The following is a 21711-nucleotide window of genomic DNA, read 5'->3' as shown; positions in this document are numbered from 1 at the left end:
ATCATAAATCTAATCGATAGATTATAAAAGGGTTTTAGGACGCGTCACTGCACCACGAGAAAACAACTCCATCGATCAAGCTGGCTGAAACTTTCTCTCCCTCTTCTTCTCATGCTACCTGTCACTCCCCTTTAACTCCTCCGGTGACTTTCTTTTATTTGAAGATAGTTTTTTGCCCGGCACTCACGGGCAAACGGGAGGTTTGCCTTTCACCCAACAACGACAACCGCCTCACGAAACGCTATATTGTAGCGTTAATAAACGAAACAATTTAACAACATTGCTTCAAAGTACCTATACCACTGGACAATTTTATTTTTTTTAAGCAATATTTTTAGTGGCCCGAGTGGGCATGTGGAAAGTACGTTATGCTGGCCCGGGGTGTCTAAATAGTGCTTCCGAGCCAGCGGGCCATTTATAATGTCGAGCCCTGCTCTCTGTCACTCACTGTGCATGTGTGTAATGTTTGTGTGCAAGTTAGACGGGGCCTGCGTGTGTGCCTGCGTGTGTGACTGTGTCTATGAGGGAGACAGGAAAGCTCATTTTGGCCGCGGCGGGAAATTGATTTGACAACATACTCGATGTTCACGATGTGGTCATTTACGACATCGCATGGAGTGCAATCCACGATGTATCGTGTAAACTCGATATATCGCCCAGCCCTACCTGCACACTTGCTAGCCTGTTCCACTCTTCGTTTTGCGAATGCCAGGAAGTATTCTTGCCTAGCTTCTGAAGTAAGTGACTCGGAAGACACGTCCTACAAATCAAACATCCTCGCGATTGAGAAACACCCAGTGTTCTTCTTCGGGACCTTATATTTAATTGATTTGATTTGGGATTTAATTACAATGTTTATTCATCTTTCTAAATAACAAGGATCAAAAAGGTTATGGATATGTTAAATTGCTAATTCAAGGCACTCCATGAGCTAAACACTTGTTTTAATCCAGCTGGGGACTGTTTAAAATGATACTGTATTTGAATAATCCTAGATCAAATGTACATTAAAAGGTCATGAACATATTGTCTTTAGTAATTTTAATGGTATGGTAAATGTCAGTTTTTATGAATGCAATTCATCACATATGCAGACTCTTAATTGCAATAAAACAGAATGAACAATAGTACATATAGGACATTCATTCATAGAGCAACTGACTAACACGGTTCACAGAGGATTCTTTCTGCACTTGCTGAATAAATATATTTACTGACTTTTAGTCCAGTTTTGCAGCCTCCAGCATTCCAGGTCTGCCTGGAAGTAATAAAATGTGACTAATTCGTCAGCCATTTACTTTTTTGATGTCAACTTTTACACACATTTTGGTTAAAGACGTGAAAATTGAAGATAATAGGCAATTGACCCAAAAGTATGTGTTTTCAGTAGATGGCGATGATCATATAATTGAACAATTTGGACTTTTCTTGTTGAGAAAACCAGACCATTCAGTAGGTGAGCTATTACAGAGACCAGGATCTGATCCCTTACTGGCTTCCCTCCATGTAAAAACTGCCACAGCAACGTATATCTCTTCAGTGAAGGAAGAGAGATCTCACCAGCTGAGTATCCTCCTCCAGATTTAAATATTTCAAACATGATCAAGCTGGCACACAGTGTCGTCGCAGATGCAACGGACCAGATATAGCAAACAAGACACGCATAAATCCACTCACGCTGGAGATGTGTGTGTCCAAGGCATTGGAGTTGTAGACTGAGACAGGTGAGGCCATCGCTCAGGGAGGGGGGGTTCCACAGGCTGAGGAAGAGAGACACACACAGACTGTCAGTGGTGTCAGCAGCAAGGATAGAATTCTAAAGCTGGGGTCAGGAGAATACCAGACCATAAGGATTAATCAGCAGATAATGTGAGAGATACCGGAACGTTTTCATAACAGTGCCAGAAAACATCATGTCAGATAAGACAGGAGTTGTCAGTTATACTCTTGGCATGGATACTGTCAGCAAAATGCCAGTGGTAACCAGAGGCAGAATATTATACAGTATTAACACAGTCTGAGAAAAAAGGTTTTTGATTTTCCCCTTATAGATAAAACCAAATCTACCTACAGGTAAAAATAAATTAAATTAAAATAAAAAATGTGGCGATACAGTAGGTTATGATTTAATATATTGCCCTATATTTAAATACTTTTAACCAAGTCAATGTAATTCAATTATTTCTAGTTTAAGGAAAGCATCCAAAAAAACATAAAATATCCTGGGACTACTTTGACAGGTCATATACACTAAGAGTGCATATCTTTGCAAATGAAAAATCAATTACTTCCTGCCCCGATGGAGCAAAGTCACCACCATGTTCACTTTAAAGGACATGCTGGTGTAGATGTATGTGACAGATCATTAATATTCCCTTGTTGTCTCAGTTTGAAGCCCTGTGAGCACCAATGAGCCCCCTTCGATCTAATATGCATCATCAATAATGAATGATCTAGCCCCCTTCAAAAGATTGGATTACCGTGTCCAAGTGTAAACACAATAGTTGGCTAAAAGTAAGGTGATAATAGGTGTTCTGTTCACAACACATCTCCAAGTAATGCTGGATGCCAGCTGTCCCTCAACTGTTGTCATGGCAACAAATCTAAAAAGACACTGAAAAATTAATCAAGGTAACAATACATTATATGGAACTATCCAGAAGTCCACAGGAAAACTCTTCTTCATGGAAACCGGACACATTTGGGTCATAACGTTAGAGCAGCAGGTTAGCTGGCTAACTTTAGGCTGAACTCAGGATTGAAGCTAATTTAGCGAGCACACATAGCTATACTGTTTAGCATAGCTTACCATAAAGCTACACTACACAGCTGTGTAGTGTAGCTTTATGGTAAGCTACGCTAAACAGTATCCTACGCACACAGATGAACATTCACACACATTTTTTTCATCAAATGTATGTAAAGTGCATAGCTTCGCAACTTGGCAAAAATAACTAGTTGGGATTATCTTATTTTTACGCTTGTTTGGGCGCCTTCATAGTGACTGTGTTGAGAGGGGGATACAGAGGGGATGACACATAGCAAATTGTCCCGGGCTGGATTCGAACCCGGGTTCTCCGCATGAAGACCAAGCCTGCCAGCTGTACTAACTGAACTATACAGCTGCCCAGAGACATAATTTTAACTGATGTTGAATTGCAATATGATTCACAATATTAGGGGTAATGATCTTTTTTTTTTAATCGTTATTTTTATTATCATTTAACTTTATTTTTGATAGGATCAAAGTGCGATTTTTTAAGAACATCTGTCCCAAACAAAGATATTTAATAAAGTATGTGTAAAACTATTTGTATGCCAGGACAAATATGTGTTACTCTAGTCCTCTAGTGTTGAGATTTAATTTCAATTCATTATGCAGCGGTAACTGCATGTATGCCTGCTTCCGTTTTAGAATTAAAATGTGGAACCGGGTGCACATGCACGAGTCTCATATTCACACTGACATAAATTGTCATAGAAAGACCTGTTTGTTAAGAACAACAAACATAGAGGCGACATACGCTGATAGGAATATATCTGTGATGAAAAGCTAATATTGACCATTTGGATAGACTGGTACGGCTCTCATCTACGGTCATATGAACAGAAATAAAAAGCACAGAGCGATATATTTGTTAAAAGAAATTGAACAATATTTGTATGAAATTATTATCCCAGCTAAAGCAAGCAGGTTAGGGGATATCATAATATATTCAGTAAATATATATACTATAAATATGCAGCCACACAGTTTTTTCCATTTGGCTGATATTGTGGAAACTACCCCAATTAAGAGAGAGAGAGAGAGATGTAACAAAAGAAGGGTTTTTCAAAAACTTCCAAAACCACTGGATCCTACATCTCCCGTAATGCAACATAACACAATTATTCCATAACTACCTGCATTACGCAAAACTGCTCACATGTTTGAGCTCAAGCTTATTTCTTTTTAAACATATGAAATGTCAAAATCAATTGAGGATCAACCACAGAAGATATTAAACAACTGTATTCATAGGCAGATACACTGTCAAAAAACAACATATCAGAAAGAGCCTTTTTTTTCCTTTTCCGTTTTATGTTTATTTTTCATGGCTCTGTTGTTTAAGTTATATTGATAAGCTTCTTCTTTTTTTTTTCGCCCGTGTGAGCATGTGCGGGTGGAGGGAGGGAGGGGGGAGTGTAGTGAGTGTACTGTGATATTACAATATAAATTAAATGGCATCGATTACTGTACACTATAATGAAAGAAAAAAACTTGTATAGAAAAAAAAAAAAAGAAAGAGCCTTCATTATGAATTGAAACAACTTAAAAAAGCCACTAAACAGAATATCAATAGAAAGCAATGCTTCAAAAATGCCATCAAATTTCCTAATGTTGAATTATTTGAATCTAAACATTTTTAGATTGAAAAAAGGTTAAAAACAGGTTAATTCATGGAATGAAAGAACAAAAGGTGGATTATTCCTGTTCTGCTTAGGGACAGTGCTCCATTGATACCTTTCACTGTGAGCCTGTCTGAACATGTGTTCTGCTTCTGAAGGAGGCAAGGGAGAGGGAAAAGTGGGAATAAACACATTGGTGAGTCATGGAGGATGTGAGTAATACGGATGGAGAGAAAGTATATAAAGGAAGTGAAACTAACATTTTATTTAGAAATCTTGGCATGGGAAAAACATTTTCTTAAGCCATTGCCACAAAATACTAAATATCAAGACAGAAATCCAGGCGTACGTATTTTAATATATGATACATAACCAAGTGGATGTTGTTTTAAATCCGGTCTCCTCAATATTTGTTTTGGTGGCTGACAGTTGGGAAAAGCCTGTGTACAAAGGTGTGTTGTTGGGAACAGTATAATGTTTTCAGAGGGTGGACATTGAGGTTCGATGGAGTAAGTTAGAGAGGTCGATGAACTGACATTTTTTTAAACATCATGATTAAAATCGGATAATCTGGTTATGTGTTATTGATATTTATATGCATGAATACTTGCATTAAGTGCATGAAACTACACACAATGAATGCTTCCTCATTCGGTGGTAAAGCTAGAGGCAGAAGGGTGTAGTTTAAATACTGAGGTTACTTTAGTCTAGTTAAACTGATAGTTCGTGGAAAATTAGAAATACCACAAAGTAAAACTACCTATGTCTAAGGACTGAGAATTAAATTCAAAACTGTACATTTTTGGTTACATCTGAAATGTGTATAACACAAACTACTTAAAAATATAGAGGACCAAAAATTCTAAATAATATTCCAGTATTCTGTTAGATTAAAATTGGATCCAATACAAGTTGGGTAGAATTCAGCAAATATCTCCCCATTTTAGCTTTCCGTTCTCGATGTGCACTTTAAATCAAAATATATAATGGTAATGACACTAAAATGTATCTAATTTTGACTTAAAACTAGTACAGATTTTTGACAAACATGTAGCAGTCTCTAATATTAACACTTATGCAACTGTAAGGCAGATCCATACTGTTGCTAACTATAAATGTGTCAATAACACTCCACATGCTGATGCATTGATCTGACTCCAGAACACATTAATAAGCCAGCTGCTGAGTGTGCACTCACTGACAGGCTTCCAACAGAAACACATTCAAATGGCAACTATTGAAATATTATAAAAAAGGTATACATCCCATCCAATTCCACTGTAACAAGTGTTAGAGGTGCTTTGAGTCCTTCAGCACAGGAGCTGCTTCTGACCTGCTGACCTGTACAGTACAGTAGCTGGAAAGGATGTTTTCACAACTAAGCTAACACTTTCACTTCGACAAAACGGACTATTTCTTCAAATACTTACTTTTAACTTTGAGCACAAAGAGATACAATGATAATATAGTGAAACAACGAATGAGGAGTTGAAGTTGAATAGATTTGTTTTCATTAAAAGCAGTTAAAATGTTTGTGGTATAGTGTAATTCAGGGTGGCGCGGTTAGCTAGCATTATCCAAGGACTAACAGACCCTGACAGCTTTGGAGCAGTTTGCGGTGTGGGTATCCAGCTCCAAGGTATGAACACACTGCCAAAGGGAGGCTTTTAGGCATGTCCACTATCGCGAACGCATTCGGTGTCATAACAGGGCAGCGCTCATGGCTGAATGCGAGCTTACAGAACAGTTAAAAGCGGGGTGGAACAGAACAAAGCTCCAGCAAAAACCCCTAAACTGAACTTTTCCAACTCTGCCATTCCAACACACACACAGCTGTGGAGTTGCACCAGGAAATAGCGAAGGCCTACACGGTAAGACAGCTTGTTCCATCCGAAATGCAGGCTATTTCTGAACCCCAGTTCACAGAAAGCTCCGGCAAACCCCTCCGAAGGACACTTAATATGGACTCAATAGGCCTCGTTGTGGCCAAATGTCTTAACTTACCCGCAAAGTGCGATTCTCCCGTGGCACAATGTCGATCTGTTTCCCTCAAGCCACAGCAGGAACTTGCCCTACGTCACGTGCCGGCCTGTCATGGCGGGGATTGGCTGGTTGTCAAATTGGAGTTTACAAGGCATGCAGGGAAATGTAGTTTCTCAAAGGGGTTTCCATATTCCCTTTTATGGATAAGGTTAATATAAATAACAAAAATATGTTGTGAAAAATAGATGAAAGATGAATTTTTTCTCTATTTTATAAACAGATATACTGAGAAACTTATTTTAACAAAGTTTTCGACTACTCTAAAAATGATTTCTAATTTTTCTTGGGTTTACAAAACAAATTTTTTTTTTTGACTCAAATAGGTTTTTACTGTATCCACTACATGCAAATATTCTGGAATGGTTCTGGAAGATTTTCAGGAGGTATTCTGAATTCAACAGTTTTTTCTTTATTATCTGTATTTTATATTATTCATTGTTTTAATAGTTATTTCATAGTTGCAAAACAAAAAAGCATACCTCAAATATGTGTATAACATAAAGATTTTTGACAAAAATGATTGAAATGTGATAACAAAATGTTTGTTGTTTATTGTGTATGTTCCAGTGTTCAAGAATGAGTCAGTATTTTACAGTACAAGTGGTATTATTGCAGCCTTGGAAATGCCACAGAGATCACATGCCGGACTTTCACCCTGACCTGGATGAGGCTGTATGAAACTGCGTAAAAACACCAATAAAGATAAGTCAGAGTTAGACCCCAGCAGCAACCCTGAAAAGACTGCTTCAGTCCAAACTGGGCACTCCTCCAACAATTCAAACGGCTTCCCTGGATCCCGCTGCTCCTGCATCTAAAGAGTAACTGACAAAAGCTACTTCCTTTCAAAAGAAAAAAGCCCCCAGATCCACAAGCTCCATGATCTCCTTCAGTAAAGTGTTATCTGTGAGCCAGTTCCTCAAATAATGTTATAATAACAAATACAAATACTTCATATCTGTGGTCATGTGATGACACATGAAGTGCTCTTTTGGAATGATAAAACTTGCTTTAAAACAATGATTACATGACAGGCTTATTTCTACTTTAAATACATCTTCACACTATAACTGTCCCTCACAACTAGAAAGTGTTTGTTTTGGTAGGATTTTATATTGAATGTGACAACACTTTTAAAACTAATCTTAAAACTATACTTATTAAGAATCAAGAACCAAATGCTTTAACGGAAAGGATTTAGCAACTTATTTGTTTAGTACTCATCATATGAATAGTACCAACATCCTCCTGACTGCTTTTCTGTTTTTGTTTTGTTTTTTGTTTTTGTTTGTGTTTTTGTTCTTGTTTTGTTTGTCGACCTGACTCATAATGTAAAGCGTCTTTGGGTCTAGAAAAGCGCTATATAAATCCCATTTATTATTATTATTATATAATAATGAAAGTGTTAACTTTGTGTTAACAAGTAAACTCATTTTGCTTTTCTTTTGTATTTAATTAAAGACATAAGAGAATATTTTGTATCAGTTTAAAGCAGAAACCTAAACTCCAACAAAATAGAGATTTACTTGAGGAATTATTAGATATTAATTTATGGAGATATTTCAGGGTCATAAGTTTTGATCATTCAAAAAAATACAATTTATTTGAAAGTCCAAGTTTTCATCCTGAACTTTGAAAAATACAATGTTGTATTCAAAACAAAAAAAAGTATTTGAAATAATTTTTCAGGTTGAATATTATTTTTTATTCAGTTCAGCAATTTTTTTAAATAAAATATTTATTTTCATATTTCACTTTTATACATATTTTGATATTTGAATACTTGTTTTTTTCAGTTTCAGATTTTACGCTTTCAGATTCAAAACAATTATTTTTTCATTTTCAAATCTTTTTTTTTCAGTTTTCAATCTTTTTTTCGTCTTCAGATCGTTTTTCAATTTCAGATCTTTTTTTTTCGCTTTCAGATCTTTTTTTTTTGCTTTCAGACTTTTTACCCTGATATTGCTTCGGGGGGCGGGGCTTAGTTTGGCACCCTGAGTGACAGCCCTCCCTCTGTCATGATGCCTTCATGGATGTTAAGTAGCGCAAGAAATACAACTACACACTTTCTATACACAATACTCCCGTGATTGGTGGTAAACAAAACTGATACCAGCATCAAAGTTCCGTTAAGCGAGCTGTTGAGCATCGTATTTGGCAACAATCAAGGTATAAGAGCAATAAAATGTGCTAGAATCTGAAATCACGTATCCGCAATCAAGCGTTGTCCTTCCCCACTTCCACGTAGCTCCATGAACGCAGCATAGTATTGGCTTGGTTTTTGCGATCAGAATCAGAATACCTTTATTAGTCCCACAGGGGATACATTTACATTGTTACAGCAGACAAGAAACAAAGACAGCTTAATGTTACCTAAAGCATGCATACAAAATGTATTAAAGATTTAAAAAAAAAAAATTATATATATTTTTAAAGTTAAACATTTTACATAATGTGACAGTTCTGCGGATTTAGCAGCCAGGTATTGCACAGTTTTTAACGGCACATACTGCAAATATTGCACATAGTTGGTATTTATCAACAAGAGGTGTTATAGTCTGTGTTGTTTTGTGCGGGGTCTACTAGGGGCTGTGCTGGTTGTATAGTCTGACCTCTGCAGGAAGGAAGGACCTGCGGTATCTCTCGGTGAGACAGCGGGGGATGGCGTCAGGTCCACCAGAACAACCTGCTGGCTTGTTGCGGATACGTAATTTCACATTCTAACACAGTTTATTTGTACTTGATTGTTGCCAACTACGATGCTCAACAGCTCGCTTAACGGAACTTTGACGCTGGTCTCAGTTTTGTAACATCCATGAAGGCAACATGACGGAGGGAGGCCTGTCACTCAGGATGCCAAACTACTCTTTGATAAGCCCCGCCCCCCCGAAGCAATATCAGGGCCAAAAGTTTGAAAGCGAAAAAAAAAGATCTGAAAGCGAAAAAAAAGATCTGAAAGTGAAAAACGATCTGAGGGTGAAAAGCAATGTGAAACCTGAAAAAACGAGATTTGAAACTGAAAAAATAATTGTTTTGAATCTGAAAACGAAAAATCTGTGCTGAAAAAAATAAGGATTCAAATATCAAAATATGTATAAAAGTGAAATCTGAAAATAAATATATTATTCAAAAAAATTGCTGAAATGAATCAAAAATAATATTCAACCTGAAAAATTATTTCAAATACTTTTTTTTATTTTGAATACATCATTGTATTTTTCAAAGTTCAGGATAAAAACTTGAACTTTCAAATAAATTGTATTTTTTTGAATGATCAAAACTTATGACCCTGAAATAGCTCCATATTAATTTTCTTTAAATACATTTTAATATTCAATTTAATTTTTGGTGATTGAAGAGAATCTTATAAAATAAGACTTTATTTGAAGTGCATGAAGTCTTTTATTAAGTCAAAATGCAGATTTAAAAAATAATAATTTTAACGTTAATGGTGCCCCCCACATTAGAATAATTCAGAGGGCTTGCACCGATAGGTTACGTATTGTAACCCTAGTTCTATAAGCACAGGCAGAGCCCTCTACTGGACTCTATGGGTACTACTCTCATCAATGATACGCGAGCGTTCACACACTGAAATTGTATTAACGTAGCCGGCCAATCGGGGCGATCCTACCTAAATGCGTGCGCAGGCCCACAGTATATAAGGCGGCTACGCCTCCTGACTGTCATCCTACACCCTCTTCAGCGAGCGCAATAGGAAAGACAGGGCCCCTAGGTCAGAGTTCCCGTTAGCCGGTAATTACCGGACTACGACGTGTCCTGTCAAAAATATATTTCCCCTTAGCGCAATACCGCATCAGTTGCGCAACTTGCGCTACTTACGTGACAGACACAAGAGCATGTGACAGACAAGAATAGTCTATTCTAATGTCTAACGCGCAATGTAGAGAAAGAGATGTCCTGTATGGGTTGATTGTGCGTTGATCTGTTGGTAATGCCTCGGGGTTCCGGTGGGCATGTAAACAAATGCATAATGCTGCGCTATACTTTGCGGCCTCACCCGGTTGCATAGCGACGCTTATTGTTTAGGTGTCTTTAAATAAGCAGGTAGTCATATCATTAGCTAGAGCTAGCTAGTTCTGATCGATATGGACATAAACGCGAGTAAAGTCTAATCTGGCGGGAGAGAGAGATCAGCTGCTGCTGCTGACGAGTCGACACGCAGCTCTGCATGATCACCTGCAGCAGTGAGCGGAGCAACACACACACTTCAGGTTAGAATATCACACGTAGCTATTTTAATTACCTCTCAAACTACCTAAACTAGTTAGATATGATTAGTTTTACTGTTGGGTTACTCATTACTGATCCGCGAGCTGCATGAGACTGACGGGCTGTCAGGAGAGGGAGAGAGCGCTCCGTTTATTATTCCTGTGTTATTGTAAGTTACTGCACACTTTTGAAAAATGTAGTTAATCTACTATAGTTAGTTTGTTTAATAGCGAATCATATCAATTCGTTTTAAAGCTCAATAAATAACAAAGAAGACCTTTGACCGGCACTTTTCAAAATTGTGTCCGGAAGATTTAAACTTTAACGGACATGTTGACCGGCGAAAATATTCGAACGGGAACTCTGCCCTAGGTAGAGGGCTCCGCCTGTGCTTATACAACTAGGGTTACAATACGTATCGTTCTATAAGCACAGGCGGAGCCCTCTACTCGACTCTATGGGTACAGTGGGTGGAGCCCCGATGGATAAACGCCCTGTCGTCCTACAACATCGATCCGCCACACTGCCCCTGACCGGCCTTTGGTTAACAGCCACTGCACCCCAACTTCCCATCATCTGGTTGCGACCGTGGAGAAGTCGGGGCCGTAGCTTACTTGGCTGGGAAGAGCCTAATTGGTCTGAATAAGCCCATGGCTCCACCCTGCATGTGCCAGCGCAAGTGGCTAACACTGCACACTACGTTTCCCAGGTCCCTAAGGATTATGGGGAGAACGTAAGTGCACCATGTCCCCCACACTCACACACGCTTACCACGTGTAGAGCGTGCATGGACCGTAGTGGGGAAGGCCATTCCCCCCCCATTCCCCGCCCGCCCATAGGTAGGGATTTGTATCGTTAAGGTTTTAACGGTACTACTAATTTTATCGGTACCGCTTATCGGTCTAGCCGTTTAACGGTACTCTTATCGGTTCTTTTGGAGAAAAAGAAAAGGTAAACTAACTAAACAAATCGTGAACTAAACTAACATTGCTTTTTATTTAAATGAAATACATAATATTTCACATCAAAAGAAACAACAATGTTTTAACAAATTGTATTAAATATACTGATGACAGAACTGTAAACAGAATAGCTGAAACTTTAACAAAATAAATAACTCAGTAACCTTTAATCATTAACACATGTTTGTATAATGTAGTTAACTCTGTGTGTTGCTGCTAGCATACATAACGATAGTTACGGCTGTAACTACGGTCCTATGAGTCCCGGATGACCGCCCGGGGCGGTGCTTTAGCACTGGATATGTCCATCGCCCGCATGCGCAGCTCGAGTACCAATAACAACAAAGTCACCTGTGACCCACGTGACACCGGCTATATCAGCCGGTGTCATCAAAGGATCTGTTCCCAGAATCTTCTCGCGAGCACACAATAATTCTGAGTGAGAGGAAAACTCTGGCGGTCATCCGGGACTCATAGAACTGTAGTTACAGCCGTAACTATCGTTCTATTCCGTTCCTACTGACCACCCCCAGGGCCAAGCAACTTTAACGTGCCCTACTCCTGAATGTCAAAGCTGGGCAGGCTGATTGAAGTGGGTTTGAGGAAGGACCCTGGGCAGGAATGCCACATTTGCGCAAAGGGCAACACCTTAGAGTCCCACCTTGGGCATGTATCGTTTATGGAGAGGACATGCAACTCCCCAACTCGCTTCCCTGAGGCTATGGCAAGCAGAAATGCTGCCTTCGTGGGCAGCCATCTAAGCCCCACCTGGGCCAGGGGCTCGAAGGGAGGAGATGATAGGGCATCCGGGGCAGGTCCCAAGCCGGAGCCCTCGGGGTGCTAGGGGGACGCTGCCGTAAAGCTCCTCTCATAAAGAGGGACACCAACCTGTGGCGCCCCGCCGTGGCGCCGTCGATCCGAACATGTCGAGCAGAAAAAGCAGCCAGATAAATTAAGAGTGGAGTGAGAACTTCCACTATCTAGAAGGGACTGTTGTCTGAGCAACAACGTACATGCTGTCCCAAGGAACCGCACATTCTTGCCCCCCAGTTGGGGTAGAAAGTGCGTGAGTGCAAGCTGCACAACCCGAAGCTCTAGCGCGTTGACATGGCGCGCACCCTCCTGGGCAGACCGCTGACCCTGAACGGTCCTGCCCTGCCGCACTGCACCCCACCCTGAGAGACATGCACCTATGGTGATGGTCTCCTGGCGGGATGGGATGGCGCCCATGGGCATGCCCGTCAGGAGATAGGCCCTGCCCCTCCAGCGTGACAGAGAGTGGAGGCAACGCTGCGACACCCTGACTTCCCTGTGCCTGTGCCACTTGGCGTCCAAGTGAAGGCTGTTCAGCCACATCTGCATGGGATGCAACGACAGCGGGCCTAAGGGCCCAGCGGCCGAGGCAGCCGCCAGTCTGGCCAAGGGCCAGAGGAACTAAATATAAGGCACCATCTTGCCCGGCCCACGTGGAAGTAGGCGTCCCTCAAGTCAATGGTTGAGAACCACTCCACCTGTGCATGTGCTGTGGTCAGCATATAGAATGGCAGCACCTTCAGGAATCTGTTGATCCCTCTGAGGTCCAAGATCGGGCGAAATCCGCCGACTTTCCTGCTCACGAGAAAGTACGCCGAGTAGAACCCCCTGGGCTAAGCAGAGGGTCTACCGGCTCGATTGCCTCCTTGGACAGAAGGACGGACAACTCTTGGGCCAGAGCTAGAGCCTCTGCCGGATCGCTGACGACTGTCATTTCGACCCGGCCGAAGGCTAGGGGCCGGAACTGCGGTCCGTACCCCTGGGTTAAGGTGAAAACCACCCAAGGGCCGGAAGTACAGACAGCCCAGTAACTGAGCTGCTGCTGGGAAAGCAGCCGACAACCGGCCCCGGGACTTCAGGGCACAGCCCCCCGGCCCCTGGAGCCCCTTGGGGGGCGCCGGTAAGGATCTGGGGCACGAGGCCGCCTGGAAGGCGGGTGACCTGGGGCACGAAAGTCATTGGGCGGCGGTTGAGTGGGCCGCTGGGACCTCTGCAGACCACCCCTGTAATCCGGCGGCTGAGTGCGGCTGCTAGAGCGGCCCCTGGGCCTGCTGGGAGTGGGCACAGGTCTGTGAAGATCCGAGAGCTGCTGCCTGGTCTGCCTGGCTTAGGCAGCACGCTCCAGTGCCTCCAGGTCAGCTGACCCAAACAGCTACAGACGACTCTTCAACATGCCTCCATTAGTGGTGACTGGGCCAGCCAAACCTGGCGGCGAGTCTGTACCAGAAAGGACATAACTCGTCCCAATTCCCTAGCCATTAGGGCAAAGGCCTGTAGTGATGCATCACTGAGGCCCGGCAAAGAAGGCTTGGCCGGAGCCTGCTGCAGAGAGGTGGAGACAGCCAGCATTAGATGGGAGAGGGAGTTCCCTATACCGGGCCCAGGCTGAAGGGCCAATAGTCGACTTCATCATGCCCATATAGGCAGCTAGCTGATCCCCTTTAGAGGACAGCCTGTTTCTAGTCCTCCTATTGGGGGGAGCACCCATAGCCATCGCTCCCTCAAGTCGCCGGGAACGGCCGAACTGATCTGGAGGAGGATGTGACAAGGAGAGGTGTCTGTTGGCTGCTGCCAGACGTTCCACCTCAGTGATTCTAGCCACTCTGAGCGCCCGAGGCATGCAGCTACAGCTCATGCAGGCATTTACTGTGAGAACCTCCCTCAGATGCTCGAATTTCGTCTCCACTAACCGCCAGAGGCAGCCGAGGCAAAAGGGGCAGCGGTCTTGGCCGTCCTCGGGCTCGAGAGAAGCCATTCAGGCGCTACATGAATGAGCCATTCTGTATGTAGCCAGATGCAGCGTAGCCGGGAGCGGGTGCGGGAACACAGCCTTCACCAGCTAACTGCTTAATCGAAAGAGTAGAGCGTTGCTGCTACTCGCCGAACAGAAAGAGGGATGTAATTACACCCACGTTACCGACAGAGGGAGCGGGAGCGAGAGCACTGCCTTCACCTGGCTGGATTAATAAACACGGCAGTTTAGCGTCTACCAGGAGCGGGGGCGAGAACACTGCCGTCACTGGCTGAGTTAAAGACGAATGCCAGATGCAGCGTAACCAGGAGCGGGTGCGGGAACACAGCCTTCACCAGCTACCTGCTTAACGGAAAAACAAGGCAGTTCCGCGTCAACCAGGAGCGGGGGCGAGAACACTGCCTTCACTGGTTGAGTTAAAGACGAATGCCAGATGCAGCGTATCCGGGAGCGGGTGCGGGAACACAGCCTTCACCAGCTACCTGCTTAACGGAAAAACAAGGCAGTTCTGCGTCTATCAGGAGCGGGGGCGAGAACACTGCCGTCAATGGTTGAGTTAGAGACGAATGCCAGATGCAGCTTAACCGGGAGCCTGTGCGGGAACACAGCCTTCACCAGCTATCTACTTAACGGAAAAACAAGGCAGTTCAGCGTCTATCAGGAGCGGGGGCGAGAACACTGCCTTCACTGGTTGAGTTAGAGAGGAATGCCAGATGCAGCATAACCGGGAGTGGGTGCGGGAACACAGCCTTCACCAGCTACCTGCTTAACGGAAAAACGAGGCAGTTCAGCGTCTACCAGGAGCGGGGGCGAGCACACTGCCTTCACTGGTTGAGTTAGAGACGAATGCCAGATGCAGCGTAACCGGGAGCGGGTGCGGGAACACAGCCTTCACCAGCTACCTGCTGAACGGGAAGAGTAGAGCGGTGCTGCTACTCGCTGAACAGAAAAAGGGATGTAGCTACACCCGCATTACCGGCAGAGGGAGCGGGAGCGAGAGCACTGCCTTCACCTAGCTGGGTAAAATAAAGCCCCAGTGGAGTTCCCCTCCGCAGATGCTTTGGGGACCCCCAGTATCGGAGGTTGCCCTCCACTGAGGGGGGGATGGTTACCAGTTGTCATTTGTGCCTCTTGGGATCTAAACAAAGGCCGGCAAACCACCTCTGCAGGCGACGCATATGCAGTAACCCCAGCAGTACCACGTGGTGAGCAGCCGCCATGAGACCCAGAGTCTGCATGATGGTCAAAGCCTTCACGTTGCCCCCTTTCTGCAAACTGTCCGAAGCAGGGATGCCTGTCTGCCCTCTGACAGGGTAGCACGTAGTCTGCCTGCATCGAGCAAAATCCCCAGATACTCCACCTGCTGGTGCCTGATAGAGTCCAGTAGAGGACAGTAGTAAGATTCATCCCGCTTTCGTCTCATTAGTATGCATAAAAAAGTGACAGGTCACACCTCCCCCCATTATGCAAATGAGCTAAGTCCCGCCTCCCTTTTCATTGAGGTGTGAGATCTCAAGTAGGTGTGATATCCCAAGTAGGTGTGAGATCCGTCGATAGGAGGGGGTTGATGTGTATTCACAGGTGTGAAAAGCCCCCACTGTTGCGCCTTATGGTGTATCATAAAAAATGTTTCAATCACATTAGTATGCATAAAAAGTGACAGGTGGGCCCGCCCCCAAGTCTATTAAAACAAAATGCCGCTTCCATCACATTAGTATGCATAAAAGTGACAGAAGGGCCCGCCCCAATTATGTGATGTCAGAAGACCGAGGGGATGGAGTGAGATAAAAAAAAAAGAACCCTGTGCAGATAAAAAGCCAGTCATTTCCAATCATCAAGTCATCTTTCCAAAAAGAAAAAATGGCCAAGAGACGCCTCGATATGGGTTTAATCAGCGAGACGCCTGTGACAACTTACCGCCATCCGTCCGGAGCGCCAATCAAGAAACGGATGCAGTATCTGTGCCGGGTTCAAACACCTCCGGTCGAAGATCTTGAAGAGAAATGGCTTCTGGAAAATGAACATGTTTGGGGATACGTATTCAACTATATGGCGAATGAACTGCATTTCTACAATCTGAAGAATGGAGAAACGTATGGACCCCAAAGCGACGTTGACCTCAACAGATTGGGCTGTGTTAACTCTGGTGTCTTCCAGAGATCTCCACGCAACCATTGTATCGGAAGAAGTAGTGCATCAAGAAAATACTGTGAAACCAGCGGTGTACAAGATATTTGCAACAAAAAGCAAAGAAACGCAAACAAAAAGCAAGATCAGAGAAGAGTTTTCACCATTACCCCCCAATGTGGAGGAAGAAGAAGGAAATATCCCCCCGCCGCCAGAAGTGAAAAGAGTCCTGACAAGCACCGTCTGGGAAACTAAAAGCGGACCATCTGGGCGATGGTATTATCGCGCAAGCCGTTTGCTGACGCAGGGGGGAGGGGTTCTCTCTAAAACACAGTGTCCTGCCATCTCTCTCTGTTTCTGCTGATGTGTAAAATATACAAAATAACGTTTTATATACTTACTCTCTTGTTAAAAGGTGATGAAGTTTTTAGCGTAAGCCAGCCATCAGTGTTCTAGTTTTAAGGATCGAAGGATCCAATGTATTTTTAAATGGAGCAGAAATAGAACTAGTCTCCCAGTGCAAGTATCTTGAACAGAGAGTGTCATATTGGACTCGCACTTGACTTTTTAAGAAACATATCCAGAAAGTACCATGAAATTCAACTTGCAACATTTTAAACAAATTAAACCTTTTTCTGAACTGTCAATGCTGCAAAGTCATACCTCCACTGTATGATTCTATCCCACATTGAATACTGTTTTACAAACTGTTCGTTTGCTTGTGCCAGACACCTGAAACCCATAGAACAGCTGTTCAAGAGAGCTATCCAGGTGTTTGACAGAAAGCCACAGTCATAACACCACTGTACCATCCTTGAAAATCACAATTTCTTGAGTTTTTGACATTTTTTATGTCTTTTAAAAGTATGTGTTTTTTAAAAAAAAATATTTACATGGGCTGGCCCCCCTCCCCTTGGGGGAATTCATCCACAGAAAACACACTGGACGCAGCACTAGGTCAGAAACCAGAGGAGACTGTGAAGTCCACCACAGACGGACCACCTTTGGACAAAATGTCCTCTCCATTAAAGGCAGCTCATTGTGGAATAGCCCCCCCCAACTGAGATATGGTATTGTCCCACTCTCAATAGTTTTAAAGGTCAACTTAAAGAACTGTTGAGCAACAAACAGACGTGTAATCACCGCTAAATAAATGCACTTTAACACAGGGGTATCTCCTCTTGCACTTTATGTAGCGCTTTTATCTTATCTTGCACTTTATATATCATAGCTGCTACATTGTACTGCCATATGGTAAATGCTTGTATGCTGCTCATGCTCTTTCTGCATATCATGTATTTTATTTTTGCTGTATATATATATATAAATGTCATGTTCTTATATGCTGTATGTGACGGGGCTACAGATGGAAATTAGCTCAAAGCTAAAATCCGGCTCATTTACACTTGTAGGCATTATTTTTGTTTTAAAGTGTTCATCAATGTGCACTACGGTAGCCCTGAAGAAAATTAAACATTAAAATATGTTATCGATGTCCCCATTCCCAGTTTTGTTTTGGGAATAATTGCGATGTTTACTATGTTTTGGTAGCTCTTAACAAAACAGAATTTTTGTAAAAGACTGCGACTCTAAAAGGCAAGTTTGTGATTTTAACACTGTTTCGATGAAACAATACATTATACAATATTACGACTTTTTGCCATATTTTTAACACAATATACTTGTACCTTTTTTTTTTTTTTTTGTGGTTGTAGGGCTTCAAGATATTTTGCATGTCATTTATAAATACGGTGTCATCTTTTCCTTCAAACTGACGTGCTGCCCGTTTTACAAAACAAGTTATTTTTCTGCTTCTTCATCCTCTGAATTTTCCTCCCCCGTCCTTCTTCCTTCAGCCAGCACAACAAGAATCAAGGTGGATCTGTGAAATGAAACACCTCTTCCCAAAGCGTGACTTCCCTATTGAGAGCATGCGTCTAGGGCAGTAGGGTCTAAACTAATTGGCCAGATAAACTAACATGCAGAACGTACGATATGTTTGAAGACTAACCATTCATCCAGTTCAAGCTGTCTTTAAGATGTGACATTGCGCTCTGACTATTTCCCGTAAAATGGTGACAAACTATTACTTATTCTTACATTTGACCTCTTGCTGCTTGGTTGAAAATGATAGTTGAAAAATAACTTTTAAAAAAAAAGACTCAAACAGCAAGGGACATTATACTGGTGAAAAAAACTCTCAATTCTACAGATGACTCCCCCCACTCAACGCAATAAGTCCCTCCCTCCACTCAGCAAAGCATCTAAAACTAAGGACCCCACTAAGACGACAGTTTGAAAACTAGCTATGGATCTGAGAAAAACCAAGTCTCCCCCCGCGAGTTGCAGCCAGGAACAAACTCCTGGACTACCATCATCACCACCATTCTGGACACCCGAATCTTGCAGTACTACTGCTGCTTATTTTGCTCCTTGGGCCAAGACGTCTCTGTTTATGGACACAGTGAAATCAGTGTTGGTTGATATTATGGAGGGGGTGATACATCGGTACAGAGAAGAAATATGCAACGGATGCCGAGTCAGTCACCCCGGCCAGAGGCAACACGATTGTCTGAATGACATGCCCGATTTTTATTCTTCAGAAACAATTACAACATGTTAATGAAAAGACTCTGGCTCACCGACTTCATTACTGAGATCGACCAGACTCTTATTGATAAAGAAATTTTCACGGATGATTGGAGGATCCAAGGCGCTTCGGAGGCTTTTCTGCACAATCTCAAAAATTGTAGACGCCTCAAGGAGAGACTTGAAAAGATCCATGCCGAGTTGGATGGAGAAGAAGAAGACTAATAACCTATGGTTGGTTGAAGCCAGGGATTTTTTCTTTTTCGATACATTGAGTTTTTCTTTAAAATAAAAATGGGGAACTACTATGCAAAACGCTCGGTATATATTGATCAGAATGTAGTCAATACCCTTTTAATAAGTGTGGTGATGAGGACGATTGAAAACAGAGTGAATAGTGATCCCTGTGTAAACAGAATGGCTGAAGTTTTGGATATCGTTTGTTCTGGCAGTACTATTCCTGGTCATTGGGAAACGATTGTAAACGAAACATTTAAAATGGTCCTGGAATCTTCATTTTCCGAAACATTCTGTAACATTACCGAAGAAATGAAACAAACATCAAAAGTGTATCATGTGCTCTCATTGTATGCTCTGTTTGTAGATGTAATGCATCTTTGTGTCAAAAACAGCATACACATGAATATTTTGACTGAAGTGAAAAAACTCCATCATGATATTTCCAGTAATCTGGGGAATTCTAAACTGGAGACGGTCCTGGGGATGTTACAATCAGTATAACTATTGATTTTGTGTGTGAAAATGTTTAAATGTAAATAGGACATTTAAAAAAAAAAGAAAAAAAAAAGTGTTTTTTATATTTTAAAAACTGTTGTCTTCATTATAGCAAGGGGAGCGTGTCTGATACATGTGTATTACAGTCCTTCACATGCACTGTTGTCTTCATTATAACAAGGGGAGGGTAACAGTGAAGATGTATGATACATGTGTATTGAAACGTGCGTATTATACCCCCACAGAAACACAGAAACATGGAAACACAGAAACACAGAAAACACTGAAACCACTGAAACATTGAAAAAACACAGAAACACTGAAACACCGACACACAGAAACACCAAAACACCGAGACACAGAACTACAGAACCACAGAGACACAGAAACACAGAAACACAGAAACATGGAAACACAGAAACACAGAAAACACAGAAACACAGAAACACAAAAACACAAAAACACAAAAACACTGAAACACCGACACACAGAAACACAGAAACACAAAAACACACAGAACCACAGAACCACAGAAACACAAAAACACAGAAACACAGAAACACAAAAACACAGACACAAAGAAAACACAGAAACACAAAAACACAGAAACACCGACGCACAGAACCACAGAAAACACAGAAACACAGAACCACAGAAACACAGAAAACACAGAAAACACAGAAACACAGAAACACAAAAACACAAAAAACACAAAAACACTGAAACACTGACACCCAGAAACACCGAAAACACTGAAAACACAAAAAACAGGCTTGTGTGCTAGTATGGTTTTTGAATAAACACATCATTATTTTAAAAAGTCAAATAGTATCAGCCTCCCATCGACTTTTTAAAATAATGATGTGTTTATTCAAAAACCATAGTAGCACACAAGCCTGTTTTTTGTGTTTTGTGTTTTCGGTGTTTCTGGGTGTCGGTGTTTCAGTGTTTTGTGTTTTTTGTGTTTTTGTGTTTCTGTGTTTCTGTGTTTTCTGTGTTTTCTGTGTTTCTGTGGTTCTGTGTTTTCTGTGTTTCTGTGGTTCTGTGTTTCTGTGTTTTCTGTGTTTCTGTGTGTCCGTGTTTTTGTGTTTTCGTGTTTCTGTGTTTCTGTGTTTTCTTTGTGTCTGTGTTTTTGTGTTTCTGTGTTTCTGTGTTTCTCTGTGTTTTTGTGTTTCTGTGTTTCTGTGTTTCTGTGTTTCTGTGGTTCTGTGTGTCGGTGTTTCAGTGTTTTTGTGTTTTTGTGTTTTTGTGTTTCTGTGTTTCTGTGTTTTCTGTGTTTCTGTGTTTCCATGTTTCTGTGTTTCTGTGTCTTTGTGGTTCTGTGTTTCTGTGTTTCTGTAGTTCTGTGTCTCTGTGTTTCGGTGTTTCTGTGTGTCGGTGTTTCAGTGTTTCTGTGTTTTTTCAGTGTTTCAGTGGTTTTAGTGTTTTCTGTGTTTCTGTGTTTCCATGTTTCTGTGTTTCTGTGGGGGTATAATACACACGTTTCAATACACATGTATCATACATCTTCACTGTTACCCTCCCCTTGTTATAATGAAGACAACAGTGCATGTGAAGGACTGTAATACACATGTATCAGACACGCTCCCCTTGCTATAATGAAGACAACAGTTTTTAAAATGTAAAAAACACTTTTTTTTATTTAAAAAAAAAAATGTCCTATTTACATTTAAACATTTTCACACACATAATCAATAGTTATACTGATTGTAACATCCCCAGGACCGTCTCCAGCTTAGAATTCCCCAGATTACTGGAAATATCATGATGGAGTTTTTTCACTTCAGTCAAAATATTCATGTGTATGCTGTTTTTGACACAAAGATGCATTACATCTACAAACAGAGCATA

General features: G+C 41.9%; 1 protein-coding gene across 1 annotated transcript in view; it reads right to left on the bottom strand.

The window, feature by feature from the left end:
• The window catches only part of mtm1 (myotubularin 1), a 38939-nt gene extending 32409 nt beyond the window's left edge, over positions 1-6530 (bottom strand). The window contains exons 1-2 of the mRNA XM_079670535.1: positions 6394-6530; positions 1678-1760 (exon numbers count right to left, since the gene is read on the bottom strand). Coding sequence (XP_079526661.1) covers positions 1678-1734 — 57 coding nt within the window. The 5' untranslated portion in view covers positions 1735-1760; positions 6394-6530. The remainder of the gene's footprint in view (positions 1-1677; positions 1761-6393) is intronic.
• Positions 6531-21711: the final 15181 nt, after the last annotated feature.

The sequence above is a fragment of the Notothenia rossii genome (genome assembly GCF_949606895.1).
Source record: "Notothenia rossii genome assembly, chromosome: 3".
Taxonomy (NCBI): Eukaryota; Metazoa; Chordata; class Actinopteri; order Perciformes; family Nototheniidae; genus Notothenia; species Notothenia rossii.
Note: the sequence above shows the minus strand (reverse complement) of the source record. Positions and strands in the feature narration are given on the sequence as shown.